This window comes from Thamnophis elegans, chromosome 10 (genome assembly GCF_009769535.1).
Source record: "Thamnophis elegans isolate rThaEle1 chromosome 10, rThaEle1.pri, whole genome shotgun sequence".
NCBI lineage: Eukaryota > Metazoa > Chordata > Lepidosauria > Squamata > Colubridae > Thamnophis > Thamnophis elegans.
In genome coordinates this window covers 10,938,092-10,956,423 of record NC_045550.1, presented here as the reverse complement: position 1 = coordinate 10,956,423, position 18,332 = coordinate 10,938,092, and the positions used below count along the sequence as shown (strand labels likewise).

Genomic DNA, 18,332 nt, shown 5'->3' with positions numbered 1-18,332 from the left:
AGCCAGCTGTTGAGGGTGGCGCCTGCGCAATGCTGCGGAACCCGCTTCGTAGTACCACACCCCCGCGGAGGGAGGGAGAGAAGCCCGCCCATCTGAAACCTCCCCAGCAGAGGAGGAGGAGGAGGAGGGGGGCGGTGAGAGGGTGGGCTTTTCCTTTCTTTTTTTTCCTCCTTTCTGCTTTTACATGCAGGCGCCCAGAATGGAGTAAGCGAGATCCGCGGAGCGAAGGGGAGAAAGAGTTTCGGGCTGGAGGAGGAGGGAGAGGGTGGGAAGCAGGCAGGCAAGCCAGGCAGCCGAGCAAGCGGTGGTTCTTTCTCAAGGCAGGACCTCGTCGGAGGAAGCCAGAGAAAGCGGCGCAAGAATGCCCTAAGGGCAGAGGGGTTGGTGCCGCGCTGCCGCCGCCGCCGTCGGTGAAGACGAAGCGCCAAGTGCCTCTGGAAGCTGCCCATCGCCCGCTGCCCCGCGTCCCGACCGAGCTTGTCAATGGAGCTGGAGAATATAGTGGCCAACACGGTTTTGCTCAAAGCCAGAGAAGGTAAGCTCGCGCGGCGCCAAGCATCTCTCTCTCTCCCTGCACACCCCTCCCTTTGCCCTGTCGCATTTCGACCTGTGCGGAGCGATGCCAAGCGGCGGAGGCGGGAAGGGGATGGGGAAGCAAAGGCGGCATCCTCCGGGCTTCAGCGTGTGCGGTTGATCCCTTCGTTCTGGAGCCCAGCTTTTTGTGTGTGCGCGTGTGTGTGTGTGTGTGTGTGAACGCGGTGCTTCCAGCCCGGGCTCTTTGCTTGCTCGTTCTGCATAAGCCGGGTTGGGGAGAAACGGTTCCCTTCTTGCCCCCCCCCTCCCCAGCCCAACTCCCCATCTCTTTCACTCTCGCCCCGCAAACGTTTTGCGCCCTGGATTCATTGTGTTTGGCGGCTCGCTTTCCACGGGTGGGAAGCACGTTCTGGCAATCCGAATAGTTCGGAAGCTCGCTCGGGGTCGGCTCAATTGGCACGAGGGGCGTGTGTGTGTGTGTGTGTGTGTGTGGCCAAAAAAGAGGGGGGGGGCACCACGAGCTCTCAGGAACTCGGAGGGGTCTTCTCGTATTTTAAACCAATGTCATTAAACACGTCACTGAAACCGGCGGAGGAGAAAGGGGGCGAGAGCGGTTCAAACGTAGCGAGGGCGGAAGGCAATTACTGGACCTTGCAAACGGCACATGAAAAAACCTAACCGCCTCGCCCCCCCCCCCCCCCCGTCCCCGCGCTCTCCGTCCCCGCAGCTGCACGATGAAGCACCGGTTAAAAAATGGGGGAAATATTATGATTTATTTTTTTTTTTGCATCAGATCCTGGAGTTTGGTGCTGTGTACGCGCATTTGCAAAATAGAAGATATTTGGAGGGGTGGGGTGGGGGGTAAGAGGGAGCCACGATCTGGCTGCCAGCCCTGAGCTATTAGCAGAATTACGGCCATTCCGAACTTCATCCGTGTTAACGAGCGATCCGGAATCCGTTTTTACAACACTTGGTCGCCTGGGTGAGGAACAAGGGTGTCTCTGCTTCGGTGACTTGAATGCCTTCCGCATTTCCATTCTTCCTTTCCTTCCTTCCTGCCTCTATCCTGAACCCTCTCCGAGGAGAACGGGGGGGCTTTTTCAGAAAGGTGATCAAGCTCTTCGCTCTTGAGCGCGCAGCTTGCAGTCTTTGGAGGGGAGGTTTCATTCACCGCATTTGATGAATGAAAAAGAACAATCTCCTAGCTGGCCTCGCAGAGGTTCCTATAATCTCTTGTAGCTCTGCTTGGATGTCTTGGATTTAGCAAATGCTAAGGGAGGGTTTCTTATCTGGGAAATGGAGGGGGGGGCTGGGGTGAGCAAAAGCCATCCTTTTGAGGCATTTGTTTCTCCCTTGTGCCATATCCACATGGTGTCTTTTAATCAAGGGGTGGGTGGGGTACTTAAAGTCAGCATCTCTCTCTTTTTACCTTTCCTTAGCAAAGTGTTTAAGAAAAACAACACACCAACCTACCTGTTTAAAAATACAGGTGATGGTCACTAATGATTGAAGATTCTGGTCTAAATTGTGCAAGGTGAATAGGAAAGATTGAATGGATGGCTGCCTCAGGGAGCCTTTTAAGAGTTACTGAAGTAGTAGTAGAATTAATACAACTTATATACATTCGAGAAAACCTCTTTTGGTATTTATGCGGCTGTGTCTCCTAGAGACCCTATCTAATAATCAAAAAATAATTGATCAACCAGTGGACGTAGTCCTTGTGTATACCCAGAAGATACCTATGGAATTAATTATTGGGTATAAAAACAAGAAAAGGTTAGGTCATATGCCAAGGGAGAATGGTAGGAGAATAATTTGCTTTACTTGAGAAGAGAATCTGATAACTGTTTCCTACAAGATCTTCACCTCTTATGCATGTTGATTAAAGCTTTCGGTCCAATGTTTCTATATACTTGAATTGTGGATTAAAAATAAAGCGGTCTCATCTCAGCCCCAGTGGATCGCTAGAATCAGGCCATAGTATTTCTAAGCGAGGAAGGAAATCTAGTTGCTGACTGAATGCTAAGAGAGAAAAAGTGATCGGGGAACATCTGTGAGGAGCCACCTTGTGGCGGGAGATAAATTAGGCATTTTATGGCTTGACAAAAACTTCCAAACCTTATTACCAGTATGTAAGATGTGTTTCTCTGTGGAATAAATATATGCCTATTAAATGGTTGAGGATATAAATATTTCTTTCTTTACATTCATATAAAGGAATATAAAGAAATCAATGAATGCCTTTAATTTGTGCTTTAAGTAACTCATACAGACTTTTTATCTGTTTCTTCATTTGCTGAGTACTAGATCAAGATTTTTCATTTTTTTTTCAGATTGCAAAATCTGCTATTTAAAAAAAAAATCCCAGATCCACCTCTGCAGATCAGATAGCAGTGTTTTAATGAAATTGGTCCATTCAAGTCATTTCCTTCCTTCTTCCTTCCTTCTTCCTTCCTTCCTTCCTTCCTTCCGTCCATCCCTTAGTCTAGGATTCCCTAGAACACAGTTCGAAAAACCTGTGCTAGACAATGTGTGAATGAAGCTTACAAACTATGGGTTGTTAGGTTATCTGTTCTAATAGAACTTCAAGAATGATTCACCCAGTATATTATGGTTTCTTAAAACATGCTGTTTGGACAAACCTTATGCTTGAGACATTATTCACGCGTTCTGTCATGCTTTTCTTCTATGGGGCTGTGTAGTGAAAAAGCAATGTATGAATTGGCTCTTGTTGTCTGTACTGATGGTGTATTTTGACTGTCTCATGACTTGTCAAACCGTCTTCAGAGATTACACATTTCTTTGATTCTCTTTTATATTACTTCATTTACACAAGGTTTCTGGGCTCTGCGGATGCAATCTTGGATATTACCTTTTTATGGATATAAGTATTAGTGCATTCATTGCAAAGGAAGATTGCCATGAGTGCGTGGAACAGAACTTGATATATGTAGTGATGAGTGGGTACACTTTATCTTGTTCTATTATTTCATTTATACAAAACTATACCTATGACAAATGTTCATAGGGTTTCTTTGCCAAGCTGTCTAGAATATACCGTAATGAACAGCCATTTTTCCACTTTCAGGAAAGGAGTCATGATTTACTCCTCGCTTGATCTTTTAAAATCTGAATTATCTATTTTTTTTAACCATATTTAATTTCATTTTTTTTTGTTTTGGTTTGATTGGTAGTTGTTCCAAGAGCCCTATGTATAGAAATGTAGGATGGAAACATATAAATAAACTTTTCATTCCATAAGGAATAGTTGAAGATAATTGGAAATTCAATCTGAGATGAGCTTCACTGACAGAGACTCTCTTAAGTCTTACGGGATTAGAACATTGTAGTGGATTATAATTTAATATATCTGAAAGGTAACGAGAAGAACGCTGGATTCAATGGTTGCAGTACACTTCTATTTTAAAGGATAGATCTTTCATTTTATAGCTGATTTCCCAATGAATTTCATATCAATTCAAGACATAGGAGATACGTGTGTGTGTGTGTGTGTGTGTGTGTGTGTATGTCTCACTCGCCATCTTCAGGCTGGGTTTGAAGTTGAAGATGGCGAGTGAGACCTCGCTGAAACGTTGCCAAGACAATCTCAATCTTACACAGGAAAAGACCCCGAATACAACAAGACCAGCATACCTACACCCGTGAAACTCTACGAATATATATATGTGTGTGTATGTATGTACGTACGTACATACATACATACATACATATATATATATATACACACACACACATTATACACACATCTTTGCCATCATGTTAGATTATATGTCAAAATTTGTTGGTGGAGTTTTAAAATGTTTGTTTAATGTAGATCTTCCTTGGATATTTTCTAAAATGTCCAAACTTTTCAAAGGGTGTTTAGGAAATAAATCAGTCATCCTAGCACTTATTGTGCAATGGTAGTTTAGTACTTTGGTTCTGTTTTTAGAGGGGTTTTTTTTTTTTGGATATAAACTACTGGGAATGTATTTCTTTTAGTATGACGGTATCTAAATATAATAAAATAACCACTGGATCTAATAATAAAATAATAACACAACCTGTGGATCTCCAGATGTCTCTCAGTTGACAGTCACAATATATTTGGAGAGCAACAGATTCAGAAAGGAAATATAGGGAAGTGCATTTTAGTTAGCACTTTAAAAAAAACCAGTTAATGGAATGGTACCATGCAGAACGAACTGCATTCTTATGCAGATTTTTATGGACACAAGAACAGCATTTCCATTTTCAGCTGTTTTAATCATACTATATTGTTGAATTTTAGCTATAATTTGAAAGTAATTATTTCATAATTATTTATATACATTTATATATATAATTATATATATATAGGACAGGAAAATATAACAATAGCATTTATATGTGTTTATTTTTTGCATGTATGTATGTACATTTGTGTATACATACACACACACAGTATAAAAAAGTAAGACAAAAACTAAAATTACTGTAACAAGAACAAACATAAAGAGAAGGGAACAAAAAAAAGAAGAAAAAGGCGAAGCCAAAAATGCAGAAAAAAGAGAAAGGAAATCTAAATAAGTTATTTCCAATTTTCTTTTACAACAGTTATAAGTACAGATGTAAATTAATCATTTGCCCTATGGTTATAACATTACTTACATTTTTCTATATTTATTTCTTTTAGTCATCAGAACAATATATCATACTTTTCCCCCCCCTGTTTCATGTAAAAAATCAATAAGGTTTAAACTCAGTTTTAAGCTTAGGCAATATATTTTCTTTAACAAAGCTGTCAATTTGGCTATCTTCATAATCCATTCCTATATTGTATCTAAAATTAAATAGTTCCACCTTTGTGCATATAATAATCTCATTGCAGTTATCACACATAAAAAGAAAATTCCATGATTTTATTCCAAAAATTATTGGAATAATGTTTATTAGTCTTTAAAATCATCTATATTTTATCTTTTTTGTGCCTCCAGACTCCATAATAAAAATGTACCCTCTCGTTGATTACATTTCCAGCATAAATTTGTGCCTTATATATTCCACACAATTTTTTCAGTGATATATACCCAGCAATACATCATTTTATAAAAATTATCTTTAAAAAATATAACCATGTATATATTTCAGTTCTTTTAACCACATATTTTCCCACTATTACATTTGTACATTCTGAGAAAAATATTAGCCCATTTTCATACTTGTTCTTCTGTTTCAAATTTCAATAAAAATTGATACATTTTATCAACACATTTCATCATCTATACACAATTCTGTTTCAAATTCAATTTCATATAGTTCAATATCAACAATTATTTTACCTACTTCAAACGTCTAATAACAATACATAAGAAAACCATTGACATGTGTCTCCTTCTGTACCAACTCTTCTCTTGATTTTATTTTACATTCTTCTGGCAATATTCTGGTATATGAGAGTTAGTTAATCATTTATGTTTATTTATCATTTGTCTTCTATAAAATGGTTCTTATGCTGTGAGCCACAAAGGTGTTTTTGGGCACAACCTAGACTTTTATCTATTCCATATTGTCAATATGGCACTCTAACTCAAGATCCATGGTGGTGCAGTGATTAGATTGCAGTATTGCAATTCGAATCTCACCAGGCTGAAGTTTGACTCAGTCGTCCATCCTTCCAAGGTCAATAAAATGAGGACCCAGAATGTTGGGGGCAATAAGCTGACTCATAGAGAGGGCTGTAAAGTGAAGTGATACGTAAGTCCAAATGCTAAATGCTATTTTTAAAGTTACATTAACCCTAGTTTTTCATAACATAAATATCTACGTCACCCTTAAGTCAAGTTGTTCTAACTCCAGAAGCTTCCTATTTCTCATCAGTATCTATTCTTCCATCCAAACTAAACCACAGACTCCAAAGTATAGTTTCAAATCAAGCAAATTCAATCCTCTTTCTTTTACACCTTGTAAAATATGTAACTTGTTCCTTTCCCTGCTACATAGATATATATAAATAGATATATATTTCAGCCATTGTTTAGTTGGTACATTACACATCCAAATAGATATAATAGCATGTTTTATATATATGTATAAGCATATCTATTGTGTGTAGAAAGCCCTAGATTCACTTTGTGATGCTTCTAAGGAGAGCTGTGACACATTCTTGCCTGACATTTTTGAGATTGGCTGCTGGTCAGTGTAGATAATAGCAACATCAACTAATTACATGGACAAATCTGCTGCCCATGTTTCTATTGTTAACTTTTGAAAAACATGCATGAGTAAGCAAACTAATTTTTCAAATACACTTTTAACTCCAAACTGCATTACAAACACTACTATAAAGACAAAGTTTGCCTCCTGTCTTTAATAGTCTTATTTTTCAGCAACTTGGTCTCATCTATCAGAATTTAAAGCAAAATGCTTTTATAACAAGCTCCAGCATTTGCAGCTAAATATTATCTGAATTGCTATGTAGCCATATCATACCTAGCCATCAAAAATCTGGATCATCACTGAAAATCAGCAAAGAGACGCAGAAGAAACTTAACTTTTTGCTCCCATCTAGTGGTTGTCTGGGTTTTTGCAGGGCAATTAGGAACTGCCTAATTCTATGAAGATTAGCTTTAAGAAAAGCTATTCAGTATTTGGGATATCAAAGAAAAAAAATAATTGATAGGAGAAGTCAATTCAGAATTATAATTTGAGGAATATGTTCCCAGGCTCAAATTATTGTAAAGACATTATATCAATAACTCACAGTCAAGAAAAGTCTATAATGCTGGAAAAGGTGGGGAAAAAGAGGTGAAGAAGACAGCTAGGGGCAAGATGGATCCACTTGATTGCATTAGTGAGTGGGGCACTATTGAAGGACGTAAAGGGCCAAATCATCCTGGAAAGAATCTACTGGGTGTCCCAAACATTCTTTCTTTCAACCATACCTGAATAGCGGAAAATCTCCATGGACTTCTACCTGTGCGGTCTCTAAGATTCAAAACTAACTCATAATTGGGGGGGGGGGATCACTCAACATATCTATAAAACAATGTACTGCATGCACATATAAAAGTTCAGTTGTAGGTGTTAAGAATAAACCAAGTTATGTAAAAAGATTTTAGAAGTCCCGGTGTTCGAAAATGCACTTGTGTAAGATACTCAAGATAACTGCTTGTTTCGAGGCCATTGGATTTGAAAAATGAGTGCTGTAGTGCTGACACAGCTTTTAGACTATTTCTGAGAAATAGATTAGAAGATTAATGTAATAGAGGGAAAGATTCATCTTTTCAATTATTGCTTCTGCTTTCCAGCTTAAATTCAGTAGCTTAATACAGAGTAGAGTAGCTTAAATACAGCGCTAAATAATTGGATACAAATAGTTCATAAACTTGAAATAAATAAACCCATTTAACTTAATCCCATTGTGAACAAGATGTTTTATATAACTAATCTTTATTGAACTATCAGAAAATGCATAGTTTATAAAATATTGTTCAAACACAGTTACAGTAAAGAAATAGCAATGTCCTACTGTCCAAACTTTATTTTGGACATCCTTCTATAACTGTTCTCAGTTTTAGGTTGGACAGGCAATCCATGAACTGCAGAAGACCTATTTGCATGCCACTGGTAGATCCCAAGACATCTCATAATAGATGAGGGTCATCTTTTTGGAGTTGTCGTTTTGGATGAATTATGGGACAAAATTGAGGCATTTTGATCATATTGTGCCTATTTCAGTGACATACCATCGCCCACACCCCTTATTTTTCAGAAGCAGGAAGACACAAGAAACAAAAATATGGTCTGCAGGTTGAAAAGTGTTGCCTACCCCCTTGCCAGGGGTGGGTTTCTCGCCCCGTTCCAACCGGTTCGGTTGGAACAGGGCCGGCGGCGTCCTCGTGCACGCGCGCAGTGCACGCATGCGTACTAGCGTCTGTGCGATGCTCCAGCTGCTCCTGGAGGATCGCGCAGGTGCTGTATGCGTCCTGCGCATGCGTGGAAGCGCATAACTCGTCAAAACTGGGTAAGGAGCGCAGGCGGGCGGGTGGGCCCTTCGCCGTTCCCGGAAGTTACTTACTTCCGGGTTTGCCGACCAACCGGTTCGCGGGGACCGCCGCAAACCGGTTGAAACTCACCCCTGCCCCTTGCTCAACCAAAATGTAAATTTTAGCTTAGCATGACCTATGAATTCGGCCATTGTGATTTTTCCGCCAGAGTTTATGGTTTGATGCATATGAATTTCTAATCCTTATGCTTTCTTCTCAAGCCATAATTAAATAAAAACATGACCCAATGCAATTTGTAAAGCCTGGTCATTACGTTTAACAATAAACTTTACAAGTGTTTTCTGGAATGTAAGCTGTGAGTAGTCATTATTGGCAGTGTTTACTCTCAATAACTGAAGAAACTGAAAGCAGTTTCCATTACAGCTTTTGAAACTGAATACAGCTTTAGCAGAATGGTTTTAAACTTCATCTAATGGGAAATATATGAGATCATATACTTGTACTTAAACTGTCAAGTTTATTTGCCTTTATTTGTCAAAAGCTGATATCTGTTCACATGTTAAGTTCTATTAGCTCAAATATCAAGTGATTGTACAGTATGTACACATATCCTATCCATGATGTAATTTAAGGGGTGAAATGCATGTAATGTATTCACGTCTATGCAACTATCCAACTGCTAATTTCCCAATAACTGGATCCAAAATCCCAAGGAAATATTGATGTAGAGTCAATAACATAAGGAATAAAAATAAAATAATGGTATGAATGATTTGACACAGACTCGGCAAGCTTGTTTATAATAAACTTTTCTGGTAAAATATTTTTAAAACTTTGTATTTTGACTATAGTTTTCAGAAGGATAACCTCACAAGTCTTTTGCTATCATCTGAAGAAGAGGACTGTAAGTCCTGGAAGCATATGCTGTACTTAATCATCAGAGGCTATCAACTGTCTTTATTTATCTATACTTCTCCAAAAGAAGTGAAAATGAATTAGAGTGTTGGGTATAATGTTTATCATGTGGCACAAGGCTTGTAGCCATAGAGCCACTTAACACCAAAATCCATCAAGACTGGACTACTGCAACTACATGGGGCAGCCCTTGAAGAGTGTTCGGAGACTTCAGGTTGTCCAGAATGCAGCCGCGCGAGCGATTGTGGGTGCGCCTCGGTACACCCACGTACATCTATCCTCCGTGAGCTGCACTGGCTGCCTATTGGTCTCTGGATACGCTTCAAGGTGCTAGTCGTCACTTATAAAGCCCTACATGGTATTGGACCTGGGTACTTGAGAGACCGCCTTCTGCCAATTACCTCCCATAGACCCATCAGATCCCACAGATTAGGCCTCCTCCGAGTTCCATCTGCAGGCCAATGCCGGTTGTCGACCACCCGGAGGAGAGCCTTCTCTGTGGCTGCTCCGGCCCTCTGGAACGATCTCCCCGTGGAGATTTGGACCCTCACCACCCTTCAGGCTTTCCGAAACACCGTTAAGACCTGGATGTTCCAGCAGGCCTGGGGCTCCTGAGTTCCATCCCTACTCGAATTGTTGTGTGTGTTGTGACTTTTTAAATTGTTTTGTATTGTTGTTTGTTTTTGTCTTTTTACTTTTTTGTATTGTGACCCTTCCCTTCTGGTTTGTCAGCCGCCCGGAGTCCCTCCAGGAATAGGGCGGCATACAAGTCGAATAAACCAACCAACCAACCAACCAACCATGGATATGGATTCCTCACCTTTCCAGCCAAGAACTTTTAACAAAATATTTGATGTAGCTGAAGAGAAAATAATAGAATACATGATGAAAGAATAACCATAGTAGGGTTTATTATAATTAAATAGAATTGAAATGCATTTAGTTCTTGTCTGGGCTTTATCTGCAATTTTCCTTGCCTGTGGTCCTAAGCTAGAAGGGGAAAAAAAACATTTGCGATCTACTGCTTCTGTTTTCTGAAGGAAGGTTTCATCACTCCTTCCTGGCCAAGATATTACATCACAGCAGGATGCAGAATTTCTGCAATCTTTTTTTTTTAAGTCAGTGCCTTTAGCGCAGTGTTTCTCAACCTTAGCAACTTGAAGATGTCTGGACTTCAACTCCCAGAATTACCCAGCCAGCGAATGCTGGCTGGGGAATTCTGGGAGTTGAAGTCCGGACATCTGCAAGTTGCCAAGGTTGAGAAACACTGCTTTAGCGTGTTTTTTACAAGATTTAAATAGAAGAGCTTCAGCCTCCCAAGCTGTGTATACATTGGACGGTGGTTCTGCAAGACTTTGTGTGGCTAAAAGGGAGAAGCCAGACCTACGCAGGAAAGCAGAATTTGAAATACTCCATTTCAACCTTATATATCTCTGTAGAGCTGCATTCTTGGGCTTGAAGAGGTTATAAAGCAAGTAAAATCCCATGAAAACCTTGAGACTACCACATCCCGACATGGTAGCCTTTATAGATCATCTGTGTTGATTCCAGTCCTGTCTAGCATCTATTTGGGCAGACTTCCTGAGTGCTCTGTGTTAATAGCAAGGCTTGGTTTTTAACATAAAGAATCATATTATATAGAAACAGATAAACTTATTCTTGGTCCAGATACACTGCTCTCTATATATATATGGAAACTGGTGGATCCAAGAAATTTACCTGATTGCCTTTTGTGCTCCTTTAGCCAAACACTAAATTTGGGTTCCTGCCATTTGGAGCTGAGGAATAATTTTTTTAAATGCTTATCCATTCTGGGGGGAAAAAAATCAGCTGCATGAAATACTCTATTTTCCCCAATGTGCTTCTCAATTTGTTATGATATAATACTCACCATTTTGCAATATATAATGGGGATTAAGTGATTGAAACCGTTTAGAACAGTGGTTCCCAAAGTGGGCAGTACCGCCCCCTGGAGGGGTGGTGGCATGATTTAGGGGGGCGCTAAGGGGCAAGGAGGGTGGCAGGGGGGTGCTAAGAGGCAAGGGGGGTGGCGGTAAGGAGACAACCTGAAGGGCACATTCTCCCAGCAGCGTCTTCGGCAACTTTCTCTCTTGCTGCCAAGGAAGCTGGGTTTTGCCTTGAAACTTGCTGTTCCAGCAACCCGAAAGGGACATTCTCCCAGGAGCATCTCAGGCACCTTTCTCTCTTGCCACGCGCAAGGAAGCAAAGCCAAATTTGTTTATTTAACCTCCTGCTCCAGCCTCCCCTGCCCTACTACATTAAGATCCCTGCGCTTCCCATTTCTCCTGGAAGCACGCAGGCCATGTAAGCGAGCAGGCGCGTGAGGCCCCCTCAATGATCTGAGGGGAGTCGGGAGGTGCCAAGAGATTGTCCCCTTCGGGTTGCTGAGACAGCAAATTTCAAGGGAAAACGTAGCTGCTGGAATTGGTGCACCAGCAACTTAATGCTCTCCAAGAAGCCTTCATTACCGGGAGCAGCAGAAGAGCAGCAGCGGGCATCACTGCCACCCCTGGTGTCCAGCATCTTCCTCAGGAGCCTCGAGTTGCGGCCATTTGCCTGTCCCTCCCAAGCTTCTTTTGGGAGATGAAATGACAGGCACCCCACTGGGAGATCCTCTGGGTGAAAGGGGAGTGAAGGGTGCAGTGACGGAGAGGCTGGCCGTGCCTGAAGCCAGCTCTCGAGGAAGGAGGCAGAGATGAGGCCTAGGGCTTGCTTCCCTTCCTCCTTCCTCCAAGAGCTGCAGGTGGCAGGGAAAACGAGGCTTCTTTGCCAGCTTCCCAGCTGGCAAAACAGAAATTTCCGCCAACTGGAAGGTATCTGTGTGTGTGAGAGAGAGTGGGTGTGAGAGAGAGAGAGAGAAAGAGAGAAAAAAAGAAAGAGTAAGAGAGAATAAAAGCAAGGAAGAGGGAGAGAGAGAAAAAAGAGAGACAGAGACAAGAAAGAGAGAGAAAGAAAGAAAAAAGAAAGAAGGAAAGAGAAAGTAAGTGGGGAAGACAGACAAGAAAGAAAGGAACGAAGGAAGGAAGAGAAAGGAAGAAAAAAAGAGAGAGACACACACACAAGAAAGAAAGAATGGACAGAAGGAAGAAGAAGAAAGGAAAGAAAGACGGAAAGAGAGATATAAGAAAGAAAGAAGGAAGGAAGGAAGAAAGAAAAAGAAAGAGAACGTATGATCACAATTGGGCCCAAAATTTTGGTTGCTGAGCAAGAGCATTGTTAAATGAGTTTCACCAAATTTTACAAGTTGGCCACCCCCACCCAGTCACATGACTGCCAAGCCATGCCCACAAAATAGGCCACACGTACAGAATAGGTTCTAAAAAATTTTGAAACCCACCACTGGTATATGTGTATGTTTGTGAGGGAAAGGAAAAATAATTAAGGTCATTGATCTAAAGATGAAAAACTTTAGATAAAAGACAAAAGTGTTTATTATCCATTGGGTTTCTTACAAGAAGATATTTTTGTGTAAGTTTGTGATATCTTAATGATATCTGTTGCAGTTTTGTGCTTTGTGATAATACCTTACTGAGATTACTTCTTTCAATATCTACACAGGAATTATCATCTACTAAGAACAGTGAAGTAGTTACTAAATTTTACTGAGTTTACTAAGTTACTAGTTACTAAGGTTCTTGGTAAATGACTATCAGACTTTGAAAACCTGGTATCACTGGATCCAACAATTTTATTGAATTAACATTAACTAAAAAGGTTTTTAAATTAGATTTTGAATAAATGTGCAATTAATTATTACAGTTTTGAATTTTACTGTTACTATCTTTCTTCCGTCGTGCAAATTGACCAGTCACATGACACCCCCCCCAGCCATGCCCACCATGCCACGCCCACAGAACCAGTAGTAAAAAAAATTGAATTCCACCACTGGGTGGGGGGCACTGAGGATCAGTTTGTAGCACCAAGGGGGGGGCAGTGGACTGAAAAAGTTTGGGAACCACTGATTTAGAAGATGCTATACTTTAATTTCAGTTCCAATACATTTATATTTAATGTGCAGCAAAATCCTTGCTTTGCCAGTCAGTGTCTTTGAGCTCAACCCACGTCACAGCTCTTTTGTTAAATAGGAGGAGGAAGGAGTATTAGCTATGCTCACCATCCTGAGCTATTTATAAAACTTAAAAGGTAGGAAGCAAATAAATAAAATATGCATGTCACTTTAATGGTGTTCTTCAATATTGGAAAGTCTGTACAAGAAGTTGTCACGTGCCAATGGCAGGAATGAAAACTTCAAGAATTGAAAATTGCCAGCAGTTGTTGTCCTGCTATGAGATTAAAGATACGGTAATTTCTTCACACTACCATTGTGTGACAGCTTGCCATTGTGACAGCTGATGAAACAGGGATTCATGATTTTAATCCAGAAACAAACCACCAGTGCATGGAATGTCATTACAAAGCTTTACCTGCAAGGGGAAAAAAAGATGTTCCATAGATTTTTTGTAGCAGGAATTATGGGGTTTAAAAATAAAATAAAATTCAAATGTTGTTATTCATATAAATTTGCTTGAACTTGGCTCCACTATCGACGCAGAGCACTACACTGTATCATTAAAAACTTTGATTAAACAATATTTGGAAACACGAGGAGAGTGTGCTTCAGCATGACAACACTAAACCTTGGACTTCCTGAGCCACCCAAGAGGCAATTGCGAAGTGAGACCAAAACATTTTATTTCAGCTGCATAAAGTTTTTGGTGCCACGTGAGTTCCAGCTTTTCCTAAAATTGGAGAAATACCTTCATGAACATCTGCTTGACTGAAAGGCTTTTCAGGACCTGGTCGAAGAGACAAAATGTGGAGTGAGTTTGTGATGGCTTGAAGAAGCTAGTTCATTGTTGGCAGAAGTGTAGCTAGTGGTGGTGATTATGTGAAAAAATAAATACAGTTAACAAAACTCATTGCAAAGCTTTTTTGTGTGTGTGTATGTGTGTTTCATTAATTAAAATATCCCTGTGTAACCTAAATTATGGGGGTGGAGATGTTACTTGTCATGTAACCCTTGTACAATCCATGAATTCTGTGGCTTTACCACTTCATTTCGAAAAGGCTGAGCAGGAACAGCAGCTGATTGAAAATATGTCTGTTCTTATCTGATGTGGTGGCAACTCTTTCTAGATTTGGTTTTATCTGTTTTGCACACAAACAGAACACGAGCAATTAGCCAACAAGCTTTGCAGCTGCAAAACACCCTCTGTCCATGTGGAAAAGTCTACTGATGCATGAACAACTGGAACTAATTAAAGTCATTCTTTTCATTACAGAGTGATCTAAAGAATGTGGTAAAAATGACAACTGCTCGAACCAACAAATATTTTTAAGTCTCGTGGAATTTCTAGAGTTTGTTTTTTTCCGAAATAGACAGAAGAATCTTTTTTTCCTGTGCATGCATGACTTATGAGGCTATATCTCTACGATTCACTGCTCTAGCTTTTTCAGAAGTGTAAAGGAAAGCATTACAGCTTTTTGATCAAAAGCAGCGTGGTGTGATTACTCAGAGCTGGCATCACCACTGCTTGCTGCAGGGGTTATTCAGGTGTCAAACCAGATTTGCAACCTTTGGCCTGCTTCCTCTTTTTTAGAAGGCAAATAATATCTGCTCATGTCCTGGCTTTACAGGACAGTTGATTCTTGCTATGCAACTGGCAATCTTCCAGAGTCTGGCTGGGAACACTGGAAACTGCCTCAGACTATTTATCTAGTAGCCCAAAATAAATGTTTCTCTCTGATTAGCAGGAGCTCTCTGAAGAAAGTTGCATGATTTTCTCCCTAAGTATAGTATGTGGGGCATTAGGTAGTGGTTACACTTAAGAGCTTCTTCATATACAATGGGGGCTTCTTCATAATCTCACAGAATCTCACTTCTAAACATACTTTTTAAATGATGGGGAAAGGTTATGTTAGATAGTTCTGTGATAAAATATGACTTGTATTGAGACCATGGTAGTTTTTATAGGTCACCGGTGTTGAATTCCAGTCCTGTCTAGCATCTATTGGGGTAGACTCCCTAAGTGTTCTGTGTTAATACCAAGGTTTGGTCTTTAACATGAAGAATCATATTATATAGAAATAAATGACCTTATTTTTGATCCAGATGCACTGCTCTATATATGGAAACTGGTGGATCCAAGATATTTACTTAACTCCCTTTTGTGTTACCTCCTTCAGCCAAAGACTTAAGTTTTTGTTTCCTGCGATTTGGAGCTGAGAAATAATTTTTAAAATGCTTATCCATTCTGGAAGAAATTTTCAGCTGGATAAAAGTATTATCCCTCCCTCCAATGTTGTGCTTCTGAATTTGTTATGGTATAATATCCATCACTTTTGTGTGGATCGATGGATCAATGTAGTGATTGATTGATTAATTGATTGATTGATTGTATGTCATAAATAATGAAAACTTTTGCAATATAGAATAGGGATGACGTGATCCAAATCATTTAGAAGAAGCTATCCTTTCATTTCAGTTTCAGGACATTTATATTTAATGTATGTAGCAAAATTCTGGCTGCTCCAACCTTGCTATTTGCCGTATATAGTATTCACAGTATTGTGAAAAATACTATTTTCCAAGCCAGTATTTTTAGAATTGTACCTCTTAATTTAGCAGCAGGATTTTGTAGTTCAAGGAAATTAAGGAGAAGATACATGATCTCACTTACTTTGGAAAGTAAGACTTTGGAAAAAGTACAGAGAAGAGCAACTAAGATGATTAAGGGCCTGGAGACAAAAACATATGAAGAATGACTGCAGGAATTGAGTATGACTTGAGAAAAGAAGAACTAGGGGTGACCTGTAGCAATGTTGAAGTATTTGAGGGGCTGCCACAAAGAAGAGGGGATCAACTTATTTTCCAAAGCACCAGAGAAGGTAAGACAAGAAACAAGGGATGGGAACTAATCAAGGAGGAAAGCAACTTGGAATTAACTTCCTAACAAGTGAGAACAATTAACCAGTGGAACAGCTTGCCTTCAGAAGTTCTGGGTGCTTCATCACTGTAGGTTTTTAAGAAGAGACAGAACAGCCACTTGTCTGAAATGTTCTCCTGCATGAGCAGGGGGTTGGACTAGAAGACCTCCAAGGTCCCTTCCGGTTCTGTTCTGATTGACTGACTTTGATGTTGGCACCTTTTTGAATTAAAAATTCTGTTATTGAGCTTCAAGGGCTGCTTGTTCTTCAAAGTGTACTGGGGATAAAAAATCAACTGGAAAGAAAGGAGTTGGGATCACACATTGCTATAACCACAATTGTTGAGGCAAGGTTGTTAAATAAACTATAATAGAGTTTTCTCATCACTCTAATCCATAAATTATGGTTTATAGACTAGAAGGACTGAGTTCCCACCTCAATAGCAACAAGCCCCATTATAATTAATATATGAACTCAACATATTTCTTGGTCCTTTATCTGGCTCTTTGTTTTTGAAAACAAAAATCATAGCCAGAATGTTTTTGCTCTGGTTCTTCATCAGTCTCATAATTCAGTCTCCAGGTAGCATTAACTGTCTTAAGGGATGTCTATAAGAGCTTGATATACCTTCCATATGAAAATACTGCTTGTAAGACTGACACAATATTAACTCAGAATATAACAATGATTTATTATTGTTATCCAAGCCTCTCACCCCCAAAGGTACAATACTCTATCCTGTGATCACTGAAGCTAATCTCACCTCACCTTTTGTTTGTTTTGAAACCTGCTTATTATATAATTCAGAGGTGTTTTTTGATCTGTCTATTGTGATTTTCATGTATTCTATTTATAGCTTTTATGAGGCGTTGAACAGAGCAACTATCTAAATTAAAGAAAAACAACAAATGGTGTATTTCACAGTTGGTGTTCGGAAGGATACAGGCAATGCCAGTCTCTTAAACAAGAAAATATGCCTTGCCAGTGTTATGTCTCATTTAGTGAAGAGGGCAAATCTGTGGAGCCTTCAGCATTTCTCCTATCTGATGTACTTTGAATGTTGGCTTGGCAAAAATGTCTTCCATTTGTAACCCTCAAGGCTTTGGAGGAAGTATTATGGAGAAGGTGTCCTTGCTGGAGAAAGCCTGTTCATGATGACTTTCACCAAAAAGAAATTACAGTGAAGGTCTGAGATAAGGGACTCGCTGAGGGCAGCCTTTTTTCCCTCCTATCCAAATGTGTTGGACATTGTCTGATATATTGAAAAAAGCTGCTTTATAGGCCAAAATTCATCAGAGACCAAATAAAACAAACAACAATAGTGCTGTTCCAGCCTCACATACTTGGTGTTACGCAGTACTATAGAAAATTTCCAAAATGAACTTTTGGAAAGTGTTTTTATTTCAGGTTACTGACCACTCCTCTAAGGCTAACTTGTAAAGGGTGATTTGCACTGGAAAATGTTCTGATGTAAATTTAAAAATTATCCCGTGTAATTAGCCTATGTAGGGTGGTTTTTTTTTTCTTTTCTCTTGAATAAAAATTTTTCTCCGGAGAATTTTCCACTTCAAAAATTTCTGAAAACCCACATCATTGTGCAGTAAAGTGACAGGCTTGGCAGATCATTTCAGCTCTATTTAACTAAAATCCCAACACCAACTGTAGATATTTACTTCAGCAGAATGTCTTAAGTAGTTTGTTTAAAATGCAACCTGTTCTTCTACTTGGCTACTTTCCTTTGGTGGTGCCCAAACATAGTTTAATTGGATCCAAGGTTAAATAATACTTAGCAATAGCAATAACTTATATACTGCTTCATAGGGCTTTCAGCCCTCTCTAAGCAGTTTACAGAGTCAGCATATCGCCCCCACAGTCTGGGTCCTCATTTCACCCACCTCGGAAGGATGGAAGGCTGAGTCAACCTTGAGCCGGTGAGATTAGAACCGC

General features: G+C 39.9%; 1 protein-coding gene across 1 annotated transcript in view; it reads left to right on the top strand.

Annotated features, from left to right (window-relative positions):
- Positions 1 to 200: 200 nt before the first annotated feature.
- Positions 201 to 18,332, top strand: part of GRK5 (G protein-coupled receptor kinase 5) — a 196,016-nt gene continuing 177,884 nt past the window's right edge. Inside the window, 1 exon segment of the mRNA XM_032225719.1 lies at positions 201 to 535. Coding sequence (XP_032081610.1) covers positions 484 to 535 — 52 coding nt within the window. The 5' untranslated portion in view covers positions 201 to 483.